The 12,065-nt window shown below is 41.7% G+C and overlaps 2 protein-coding genes across 4 annotated transcripts; both read left to right on the top strand.

Moving 5' to 3' along the window:
* The first annotated feature begins 2 nt into the window (after nucleotides 1–2).
* Nucleotides 3–3,481, top strand: exosc4 (exosome component 4). The gene is made up of 3 exons (XM_047368877.1): nucleotides 3–220; nucleotides 2,303–2,509; nucleotides 2,580–3,481. Exons 1-3 carry the CDS (start codon nucleotides 50–52, stop codon nucleotides 2,937–2,939), a joined length of 738 nt encoding a protein of 245 aa, XP_047224833.1. The 5' UTR covers nucleotides 3–49; the 3' UTR covers nucleotides 2,940–3,481.
* Nucleotides 3,482–4,276: 795 nt separating this feature from the next.
* Nucleotides 4,277–10,986, top strand: gpaa1 (glycosylphosphatidylinositol anchor attachment 1). Of its 3 annotated transcripts, none has more exons than XM_047367226.1 (13): nucleotides 4,277–4,411; nucleotides 4,769–4,881; nucleotides 5,399–5,578; nucleotides 5,674–5,785; nucleotides 5,876–6,023; nucleotides 6,121–6,222; nucleotides 6,305–6,501; nucleotides 6,598–6,794; nucleotides 7,829–7,982; nucleotides 8,095–8,166; nucleotides 8,264–8,457; nucleotides 9,883–10,053; nucleotides 10,139–10,986. In XM_047367226.1, the coding sequence occupies exons 2-13, from the start codon at nucleotides 4,808–4,810 to the stop codon at nucleotides 10,380–10,382; spliced, it is 1,845 nt and encodes a 614-aa protein (XP_047223182.1). In that variant the 5' UTR covers nucleotides 4,277–4,411; nucleotides 4,769–4,807; the 3' UTR covers nucleotides 10,383–10,986. The 3 variants fall into 3 exon arrangements, with proteins under 3 accessions (XP_047223182.1, XP_047223180.1, XP_047223181.1); XM_047367224.1 differs by having other exon boundaries at nucleotides 8,261–8,457; XM_047367225.1 differs by lacking the exon at nucleotides 4,277–4,411 and having other exon boundaries at nucleotides 4,480–4,881; nucleotides 8,261–8,457.
* Nucleotides 10,987–12,065: the final 1,079 nt, after the last annotated feature.

Below are 12,065 nucleotides of genomic sequence, written 5' to 3'. Positions count from 1 at the left end.
GAGGAAAAAAACACGTGGGAAGTCGCGTTGCTGTGAAGTTTACTGAAACATGGCGGGCTTGGAGCTGCTCACTGATCAAGGATACCGCCTGGACGGAAGAAAAGCCACCGAACTGCGGAAAGTTCAGGCCCGCATGGGAGTGTTTGCCCAGGCCGACGGATCTGCTTATTTAGAGCAAGGAAACACCAAGGCTCTGGCTGTGGTCTACGGTCCGCACGAAGTAAGTAGGGCACAGGTCTAGATCAGTGCAGAATAATTAAACAAATTCCTGTTATTTTAAAGAAATATCGTGGTGTTACTAGGGTATATTTGTTCAGCAAAAGGTTAAGAAAAGTTTCATGCATAGATTTCGAGTCCAACCATATTTTATGTTGGTAATAAAAGATATTAGGATTTTCTATTCTTAATTCTATTCTGCTGCTCATTACAGTTATGTTTGACTATAGGCAGGTTCCCTCTCGTTATTTAGTGTCTTGTATTTTTTATTTTGCATCATTAATGAGTCTAAGAAACTGGCTTTTAATAAGAGCAATATTTTCTGTAAACTGTAAAACAGTGTAGACAATGTAAGAATAGGCTATCGGGGTTTTAATGTATAAAAATATGATTTTATTAAATTAGTTTTAAATACAGTGGTGGTTTTAGACCAAATTTACCGGACGGGGGGGCAGTGTTTTTTAAATTGGGGCACAGAACAAAACAATAAAACAAAAAATGGCAATATTTCATCTTTTCATATATTAAGTGGGCTGCATGGTGGCACAGTTGGTAGCACTGTTGCCTTGTAGCAAGAAGGTCCTGGGTTCAATTCCCAGCCTGGGATCTTTCTGCATGGAGTTTGCATGTTCTCCCTGTGCATGCGTGGGTTCTCACCGGGTACTCCAGTTTCCTCCCACAGTCCAAAGACATGCCTGTTAGGTTAATTGGTCTCTCTAAATTGCCCTTAGGTGTATGAATGAGTGTGTGCATGGTTGTATGTGTGTTGCCCTGCGATGGACTGGCAACCTGTCCAGGGTGTACCCTGCCTCTCACCCATAGACTGCTGGAGATAGGCACCAGCTCCCTGTGACCCACTATGGAATAAGCGGTAGAAAATGACTGACTGACATATATTAAGAGAGCCACAAAACCACCTGCAGCTCTGGAGCTGATTCATTGTTAAAGTAAAGGTAAGAAATAAAATTGGTCCAGTGGACCAATCAGTTACAGTTTCTGTGCCATGTCATCATAAGAAATTATTTTGGTATTATGTTTTCAGTACAGGGGCCATAACAGGGACCAGTTGTACAGGGGCCCCTGTTGGCCCGTGTCTAGAACCACCCATGATTAATAGTATTTAATCCTAATAAAGTATCAAAAATAGGATCAAAACCTGTATCCTAACCATATGTTCAACAAGTCTTAACTTTCCAGGATAAAAATGTTGAGAATGACGCTGCTACTGTCAGAAGTTTGCATACGCTCATCATCAGCATTTATGTCATAGTCATTTTAAGAAAAAAAATATTTTTTGGACAATTTTATCAGGGTTTTTTTTCACCAGATTGTATTAAAACTATACAACCAACCAACCAACCACCCACTAATGATAAAATAAATTTTAATATTTATTTGTTTACAAGCTGCAGAGAAACCACACACTTTTCTAGGCATCAGGACAATCCAGGGTTAATTGTGGCTTGATGTTTCATTGTCATAAATGGCAGAGTTTACTTAAACTGGCCGGTGTTTGAACCCAGCTGTTACTAAATGCGAATGGGGCCATTCCAGAAGCTTGCTGTTAGCATGTTCCAAAACCAGTTTTTGTGTTTGGGATCATTGTCCTGTTGGAACAACAAATGTTTCAAAAACCTAGCTGCTGATTTGAGATGAATATTAATCATTTTGAGGTAGTCCTCCATTTTCAGTATTTCTCTACATTTTGAAGCTGAACGTCATCATGATGCTGACTCCACCATGCTTGACAATTGGTACAGGGGTTTTAGATTTGAAGCCTTACCTTGACTCCTCCAAACATGATCCCTTTTCTTTAGAAGGAAAGCAAATTTGAGTCAAGCTTGAAAATATTGCTTCTGTCTTGGTTGCCACGCCCTCGGTTTATGATGATGTAAAACTTACTTCACTTGGTGGACAGATAAAATGGTGTTCCAGCATCTTTGCGTTTATGAGCTGCCTTGTTGTTTCTTTGGTTGTTCCTGAATATTGTAACCAAATTGTTTCATATCAAGACATACGTTGCCCATCCCTAGTTAGATTTGTGGTAGCTTTAATTCTTCCATGTTACTGTCTCTGTCCGCTTCAGATGCGGGGATCCAGAAGTCGGGCTCTTCACGATCGAGCTGTTATCAACTGCCAGTACAGCATGGCCACGTTCAGCACAGCTGAGAGGAAGAGGAGACCGCACGGAGATCGCAAATCCACCGAGATGAGTCTCCACCTGAAGCAGACATTTGAAGCTGCTGTGATGACACAGCTCTTCCCGCGCTCTCAGATAGACATCTATGTGAAGGTATATCTAAAACTGAAGGTTTGCTAAGGCCCGACACTTCTTTTATTAAAAAAAAATTGTGTCCTTCCAGATTCTACAATCAGATGGAGGGAACTACAGCGTGTGTGTGAATGCAGCCACCCTGGCGGTCATTGATGCAGGCATCCCCATGAGAGACTATGTCTGTGCCTGCACTGTAGGCTTTGTCGACGAGACTCCGCTTGCTGACCTTTGCTACGCCGAGGAGAGTGGAGGAGTGAGCTCTCTGGCTTTGGCGTTGCTGCCCCGGGGAGGACAGATCGCTCTTGTTCAGATGGATGCCCGACTTCATCAGGACCACCTCGAAACCCTGATCGAAGCTGCAATGACTGCTTGTAAAGGTGTGAGCAAGGTGCTGGACGAGGTGGTGAGGCAGCATCTCCAAGAAGCGTCGGTGCTCTCCAGAGAGTAACAAGTTTCTTTTATAACTTTTGTACATTGATAAGCCAAACTGTAAATGAAAGCTATCTACAGCAATGTGTCTATTAGTCACAATATTTTCTGAAAGTTTATTATTTTATATTCATCATAAGCAACCTCCCCATTTCTTTTCCAATTTACGGAGGCAAGGAGTTGCTCTTATCTTAATTATCATTTTAAGTATCATTTTGTTTCTGTGTTACTAAGAGGCTGTTTTTAATTGTATTGTGCTGTTTATGAAGTTGCAGTAACAAAATGAATACATTTGTTGCCTTGTGGTTTGAGTCAAGTGTACATATCACGTCTGAATATACAATTTTCTTTTTTTTACATAGGCTGTATGTCCAAAATTAGATCAAAGCAAAGAACTTTAAACAGGTGTAGCATCTTTCAAATACGATCAGTTAAAACTTGAAACCTCTAAGCTGTATGTGAACCGACAGATGAATGCTGCATGGCTTAGAAACACGATAAATATAAGGATTTTTCAATATCCTTCAACACATAATTCTCTGAATAAAGGATACAATCAGACATGTGTCTCCCTATTTTGTATATATAATGTTTATATCCTGTCTTCTAAGCTTAAAAATAATATAAATGTATGATAGAATATTGTTCTGACTGGTTTTGAGATGACAAAACAGTAGGTTTGTTATGAAACCAATGTGTTGATGCTGTGGTAAATATCTAATCAAAGCATTCCCACTTGTTGCCCAGGAGAATGGTTGGTTAGATGTTACCATGGAGACTGAACACAAGCTGGTGAGTGGAGATTGCTGACCCAAGAACTGCCCTGACTTATTAGTCAAATCCCACTACAATGGTTGGTTTAATGTTACCTTGAAGACTGAACACAGGCTGGTGGGTGGAGATTGCGGATCCAAGAATTGCACTGACTTATTAGACGAGTTCCACTGCTTTTTGGAGACATGACAGGTGTTATTCCCCTCCCAAGTGCTGTTTTATCTTTTAATCATTTAATGATTTCCTGCACCTCCCATTGGGAGGAGACCCTGGGCAGTCCCAGAACTCACAGGGGACTCTACTATCCCTCCTGGCCACCAACACATTGGGATCCCCCAATTAGATTTTCTGAATCCTGATCTAGAATAAGCAGCACACAAGGGATGGATGGATGGATGGATGGATGGATGGATGGATGGATGGGAGTAAAACAGCTGAGGTTTCTACCATTATTTGAACTGAAGGAAATCCGTTCATCTAGTTACATTTTATTTCTTTTTGTTTTTTCTCTTTTATTTACGTATTTATTTAAAAAAAATAATTCACCATTTTTATTTTAGTTAATTTTTCAATTTATTTCAATGCAATTCTTTCCGAGCGGAAATCAGTCCGCTGTAAATACGTTCCCCCAAAAACAAGGAAATTGCAACGTGTTTTAGGCAGTCGCTGCTCTGATGAAACCGCACCTCTGCAGGTGGATGAAGCCAGTAGACTGAGGTACGTTTTCGTATGTTTTGAAGTATGAAAAAAAAAACAAAAAAACGTACGTTTATAACCGTGGAAACAGGTTGTTCATGAGGACGAATACGGGTTCGGCGAATTTACAAAGTGAGAAAACCTGCCTGGTAACTAGCTAGCATCAAGCTAAGCTCAACACGGCTGTCATGAAAGCTGCTGTAAGACAACAGAGGGCAGAACAGTGTTCGAATTGAATGAAAACCCGGACATTGATATGTATGGCGGTGTGGGAGCTCCTGATAGGGACAAACCAGATTCTATTCCGCATTATAACTTCGTACCATTAAGATTATTAAGGTAAATATCTCGGTCGATGTGAATGTACACTTCCTGCAGGACCCACCGGTGAATGCAGGCATCTAGGAAACGTCAGAGATGGGACTGCTGTCCGATCCCAACAGGAGACGGGCTTTGATCAGCCTGTTGACCCGCCTCAATGCTCCAATCTGGTGAGTGTCAGTCACAGCAGGATCACACGCAGTTTTGTTCAGTGTTTCACCATTTTATGAACAGGCTGTGTAAAGCAAAAGTCTTTCACCATTCTTCATTTTTATAGGATCCAGACTTTCTTGTAAACGTTTAAAGTGGTCTAAAAGTATTTTATATTGAGGTTCATGTAAAGTATAAGCAATCAACATATCTTATCAACATATATTATAGAGCAACTGGCATACAGATGCTTTGTTCAGATCCATGTTACACCTGAGGTTACGAACAATGCTAAGTAAGGCTGTCTTTGGGTTAAGGTTGGCTCCCTAGCTGAAAGTTTCGAGGGATGCTATTCATTTAGTTTCATTTATTAGAAATAAGCTTCTCTTTAAGTTTGACTTAAATTTGAAATTAGAAATACGTCTGCTGTTTCTTAACACGGTAACTTGAGGTCACTTCTAACTGTTTAAAACTGATGCCAGTTTAAAACTTTTGCACAGTTTTGTAGACGATTTCTCATCTGTGTCTGCATCCCAGTGTACTGTGCTATTTTGCCGGTGTATGCTGGTTTATGGGGTTAGCATTTGAGCCATTCACATTGCGGACATATATGTCTGAGAATGCCATGGGATCCACCATGGTGGAGGAGCGCTTCCCATCAGGAGAAAGAGCTTTGGCCACAGGCAGAGAGTTTGCGGCTCACAAGAAAAAAGTCGGGTATGTTTTTTTTTTTTGATACTTTATCTTGTTTGTTGATTTATGTCAGAAATCTCAACATAAGCTTAATAATATTCCACTTGATTTATATGCAGTGGCATGCCAGTGGATTGGCTAGTGAAAACGATGCAGGCTCGAGGGCTGGAGGTGTTCACCCAGAGCTTCTCTCGCACACTACCCTTCCCAGATGAAAATAAAGAGAGATATGTATGTTTATGACAGAAATTATTTTCCTACGTTTGCACTCTCCTCTCTTTTTGTCTCTCAAATTGTGACAGACTTTACCTTTTCGGATAGATTGTGAAAGGTACAAATGTCTACGGGATCCTTCGCGCCCCTCGAGCTCCACGAACTGAAGCCCTGGTGCTCAGTGCTCCTTGCAGCCCAGGAGACAACAACAACCAGGCTGTGGGGCTGCTGCTTGGCTTGGCTCATTACTTCCGCAGTGGGTATCGCACTTTCTGACAATTCCCGCCACAATCAGAAAACCTTGAAATTCTTCAATTCAGTGCCAATGATTCAAGTAATTTTGTGGTTACCAGGTCAGATTTTCTGGGCTAAGGACATCATTTTTCTCGTGAATGAGCATGATCTGATTGGTATGCAGGCCTGGTTGGAGAGCTATCACCACACTAACACTACAGGTGATCATCTGATCTTATCCCTGAGTGGAAGAAATAAGTAAAACAAAAAACAGAGTACTTCTAAGTGTGCTTTTTCTTCTAGGAATGGATTGGTCACCATTACAAGGCCGCGGTGGCTCAATCCAGGCAGCCCTGTCCTTGGAGCTCAGCAGTGACGTCATCACCAGTTTTGACATAGTTTTGGAAGGCCTCAATGGACAGTTACCTAACCTGGATTTAGCAAACCTCTTTTATGCCTTCTGCCAGAAGATAGGGGTCCTCTGCACCATCCAGGGCAAGGTAAAAGGCCTTTAAACACATGCAGTGTTTAAACACATACAGCAGGGAGCTGTAGAGTTATAATTTAAACTTTTTTATTTGTGGACTGTTCTGTAGCTGCAGAGGAACGACTGGGACAGCGTGTCGGGCTACAGCCATGCAGTGCAGACCATGATGCTGATGGTAATGAAGCAGGCCAGCGGGCGGCCCTGGGGAGACCACGGGCTGTTCCTGCGATACCACATAGAGGCGGCCACCGTCAAGGGCATCAACAGCTTCCGCCAGTACAAGACAGATGTCACCACCGTCGGCAGGTCAGAACCTCTGAGTACTGCTCTGCTCTGCTTTGTTTTTTGTTTTTTAAATCAAAACCAAATCGTATTTTTATAGATTGAGTTTTATCAGATGTTCAGACATTAATGATACACAGCAACAAAGCATTTTGAGTGTTATTTCTTCAAATCTTTCTGCGAACATTTCTTAAACTGTGCAATAGTTTTGCATTGCTGCTCAAAATATGATTAAAAAAAAAATCACTAGATGTTCAACTATCAAGGAAAATGTGATATTACAGGTAGGCCAGTCCAATATCCCGTTATCCTTCTACTTCCTGACTTTTGAACATATGGACAAAAATTTTCTATTTAGATTTTCTTCTTTATTTGTTGAGCTATGTTTAGAGTTCACCAAGTAATTCCTTGTACATTTGTCTTTAATAAAGACACATTGAATTGTTTGGTAATAAATACTCTTTATTAGTTACTGATAAAAGGTTGTTTGCAGTGTAGTGCAGCAGGAGTTTTTTACAAATCCAAATAAATATTGGGTTCAGACTGTCTGGAATAAAATCAGTTTAATTTACATTACTTTGCAATTTTTATTTTGCATCATAGGTTTCTTTGATGTTCCATCCTGTTAGCCTCATAGCATAATTGTCTAAGTCGTATGACAGCAAATATGACTTAGTTAATTATGCTATGAGGCTAGCAATATGCTTCTTATTCCTTTTACACTTATCAATAAATTCAAAATATAAAAAATCCACAATAAACTATATTTTAATAATCCTGTTCTTCCGCACTTTTTTCCTTCCACTTAATCTTCTATTATTATGCTTGGATACAACACTGAACAGCCTCCTTTTGTAGCAGTGAATCATTTGTTGCTTCCCCTCCCAATGAAGGGTAACTATCACCAACATGATTAGTTACAGGGTTTTCTGTATTAAAATCCCTTTTTATTTGTGGTTAAATGTAATATTCTGAAACGTTTCCATGAAATTTAAATGTATCTAGATGCACCTTGAAATATTCGCATTTCTGTGATTTCTTTTTCCTTTAACTTTTAGACTGCTGGAAGGAATATTTCGGAAGCTGAATAATCTTCTGGAACGCCTTCACCAATCCTACTTCTTCTACCTCATGCCATCGCTCTCCCACTTTGTCTCCATTGGATATTATATGCCAGCCTTTGGCCTCCTTGCGGTCATCCTGCTGCTTCGTGTATCCTCACAGCATAATTTCACTTGCATGAATTCAGTTAAAGAATCTGGTATGCATATTTGTATTTTAGCCCTACAATCTTTGTATTTTTCCTCCTTGACTTTAAATTCAGGCCTTGGATCTGTGGGTGCAGTTTGCGAATCCACCTGCCGTAACAGCGGATGGAGTTGCTGATATTGAGCGGGTTAGACATGATCACTGATAAACTGATGAGAGATGAAAACATTTTTTACCTAACATTTTTTTTTATTCGTCTCTAAAAACCTTCTTACCTGCAGCAGTCCAGCCCAGGGGTTCTGTCAGTGTTGACTCCTCTGGTGATCAGCCACCTGACTGGAGCAGCTTTGTACTTCCTGCCAACCCGTTTCCAGGAGACCGCCGTCGAACACTTCCCGGTTTCTGAGACTGAAGCCGTCGTCCTCACAGCCATTGCTGTATACACAGCAGGCCTGGCTTTGCCTCATAACACACACAGGTACCTACTGACACAACTTCTGATTTATGACAGTTACCTTTTTTGTTTTGATACCTGTTATTCTCATTCAGTCTTTTTAAAACTTTGTTCAGGTTTACCAACCCATGTCTGATTTTGGAACAGCTTGTTTGTCTTCACAAAGTCAAAATAGCACCAAAAAACAAACTCCTATTCATATAACCTTGATTCAAACCGACCTTGTAGATAATTTGAAATGTAAATACAATTAGTTTTCGGCAGAGATATCTTCATTTCAATCTCCCTGGACATGCAAATAGGATTTCTGTCCTTGTTTCACTCCCCAAACTAAGGAAGGGACAGAGTCAAATCCAGAGCAAGTGATGTGTTAAGTCGTTATGGGTTCTATCAGAGGGGTATGCGGCGCAACACTTTGGAGAAAACCTGAAAAGAAGACTGGAAAAGTCTAGAATTAGATTAGCTCTCATCCATTTGCCAATCCATTAATTCGTGAATTAATTTTCCTTAATGCACAAATGACCGGTGGCACCAGTGGCAGGTCATCGGTCCTGTTCATAACTTTTATGGACAGTATTTCTAGACACAGCCAAGGGCCAGAGGGGGGTCTGGTTTGGGGACCAGTGGATTTTCTTTTTGCAGATGACGTGGTCCTGCTGGCCCCCTCTAGCCGAGACCTACAGCATGCGCTGGGGCGGTTCGCAGCCGAGTGTGAAGCGGCTGGGATGAGGGTCAGCTCCTCCAAGTCCGAGGCCATGGTTCTCGACCAGAAAAAGGTGGCTTGTCCTCTTCAGGTTGGAGGGGAGTTCCTGCGTAGTGTGGCCGGGTACTCCCTTAGAGATAGGAGCTCGGCCATCCGGGAAGAGCTTGGAGTAGAGCCGCTGCTCCTCCACATCGAGAGGAGCCAGTTGAGGTGGCTCGGGCACCTATACCGGATGGAAATATCCACCGGGAGGAGGCCCAGGGGACGGCCCAGGACACGCTGGAGGGACTATGTCTCTCGGCTGGCCTGGGAATGCCTTGGGCTCCCACTGGAGGAGGTGTCTGGGGAGAGGGACATCTGGATGTCTCTACTGAGTCTGCTGCCCCCGCGACCCGGTCCCGGTTGAAGCTGAAGACGACGAGTACGAGTATAAATTTTCCTTTGGACGGATTTTCCCAGTTATTTGCCGCCTGCCTCTGATATGATCTCATTCAAACAACAGCAGAACTAGTCAAACAATATGACCTGAGAAATAATTAGATTTGCCTGTGCTGCAGTTTTGGCCTTCAGACGTTGGGTTAATTATGATATTTAGATCTGACCTTTTACCAATATGTTTACAGCAGTTATAGCGATGTCTCTTGTATACCGAACATTAAGATATAGCACACTTTTTCTAAGACTCCAATCAAAGCTTTTGATAACTTTTTTTGCAGCCAATAAACGGTTTTTGTTTTGTTTTGCAGGCTGTTGTCAGGCGAGGGGACAGAGCAGGGCTGGAGGGTGCTGAAGCTCGTTGCCGTTCTCTACCTGGCTGTTCTGCTGGGTTGCATTGCCCTCATTAACTTCTCCCTTGGCTTCATCCTGGCTCTCACCCTGGTGCCTGTGGCAGCTTTTGTTACACCCCACGTACCCAAGTACTTCCAACAACAGAGATTTTTTGATCAACATTTTACTCGTGCTGAAATAAAACTTAACGGTGATCCTTTTTTTCCTCCTCAGAACTTTGTCAGCCGTCATCTTGGTGGTCCTCAGCCCAGCCTGCACGCTCCTCTTCTCTGTGTTTTTCTTCCAAGAGCTGCAGGAAATGCCTGTCAGCTTCCAAGACGGTTGGTTGTTGTACCTGTCGGTTATTTCGCAGGGAATGCTGGACCACTACTTGTACGGTTCTCTGGTTTACCCACTCATTGCCTTGATGGTTTATCCATGTTGGCTGCTTTTCTGGAACATCCTCTTCTGGAAGTAGCCTGCAGGTCTGCTTGAAGGCTTCACACTTTGAGATGATCTCAGGTTTACTTGTTTTTGGCGAAGGTGAAGAACAAATGCTCAGATCCACTGGAGAGTTAAATAAGAACATTTATCCCGTGAGAAATAAATAACTGCCTTTGTGTGCTTTTTGTTGGTTTGGAATTTTTACTTCCAAGTATGTATTTCATCTTTTCAAGATTGCAGCCATTTTGTGGCCAGCTAAAACATGTTAAACGGCACATAAATGAAGCGGTTTGTACTTCACATAACTTTTAAGATTTACGAACGGTTGTAAGGCAGGGGGGAAAATGTAAAAGTGGACATATAAGCAATGTTCCTTCTGTGAGGACAGAAATTTCTTGCTAAGCAGTTTGGTTTGTGGTATGTAAAGAAAAAACACTGCACTGTTGTTTTTAAAAACTGTTAAAGGGACAGGATGGTCATTAAAGATGGCGGTTAATAGCCTGCTTCTTTTAAGGACGACTCTGTAAGTGGATCTTACTCTACATCAACTATTTTTATACTTGTTTTTGGTAATTTTGTTTGTGAAACATGTTTATTTCATATTTATAACACACAACCTTAAAGATGTTTAAACTGAACCAGTGTTGTGTATATTACTGCTTTCAATTTAGGACTTTGAAGCTTTTGAAACTATAAAGCAGTAGTCATGTTGACAATGCTAGACATTCCTCTCCAAAATGACCCTCTCCATCTCATTCAGATGAATCTGAAGACATTTCCAGGTTATAAGAGATATATTGTCCGAGCCCAGCAAAACCAGCATTTCAGCTGCTCATGTCTGGGATCTCATTCTTTCGGTCATGACCATCTGAATGTAAATACAGGTCCTTCTCAAAATATTAGCATATTGTGATAAAGTTCATTATTTTCCATAATGTCATGATGAAAATTTAACATTCATATATTTTAGATTCATTGCACACTAACTGAAATATTTCAGGTCTTTTATTGTCTTAATACGGATGATTTTGGCATACAGCTCATGAAAACCCAAAATTCCTATCTCACAAAATTAGCATATTTCATCCGACCAATAAAAGAAAAGTGTATTTAATACAAAAAACGTCAACCTTCAAATAATCATGTACAGTTATGCACTCAATACTTGGTCGGGAATCCTTTGGCAGAAATGACTGCTTCAATGCGGCGTGGCATGGAGGCAATCAGCCTGTGGCGCTGCTGAGGTCTTATGGAGGCCCAGGATGCTTCGATAGCGGCCTTTAGCTCATCCAGAGTGTTGGGTCTTGAGTCTCTCAACGTTCTCTTCACAATATCCCACAGATTCTCTATGGGGTTCAGGTCAGGAGAGTTGGCAGGCCAATTGAGCACAGTGATACCATGGTCAGTAAACCATTTACCAGTGGTTTTGGCACTGTGAGCAGGTGCCAGGTCGTGCTGAAAAATGAAATCTTCATCTCCATAAAGCTTTTCAGCAGATGGAAGCATGAAGTGCTCCAAAATCTCCTGATAGCTAGCTGCATTGACCCTGCCCTTGATAAAACACAGTGGACCAACACCAGCTGCTGACACGGCACCCCAGACCATCACTGACTGTGGGTACTTGACACTGGACTTCTGGCATTTTGGCATTTCCTTCTCCCCAGTCTTCCTCCAGACTCTGGCACATTGATTTCCGAATGACATGCAGAATTTGCTT

This window comes from Girardinichthys multiradiatus, chromosome 6, assembly GCF_021462225.1.
Source record: "Girardinichthys multiradiatus isolate DD_20200921_A chromosome 6, DD_fGirMul_XY1, whole genome shotgun sequence".
NCBI classification, from domain to species: domain Eukaryota; kingdom Metazoa; phylum Chordata; class Actinopteri; order Cyprinodontiformes; family Goodeidae; genus Girardinichthys; species Girardinichthys multiradiatus.
This window is presented reverse-complemented; position numbering and strand designations above follow the sequence as displayed.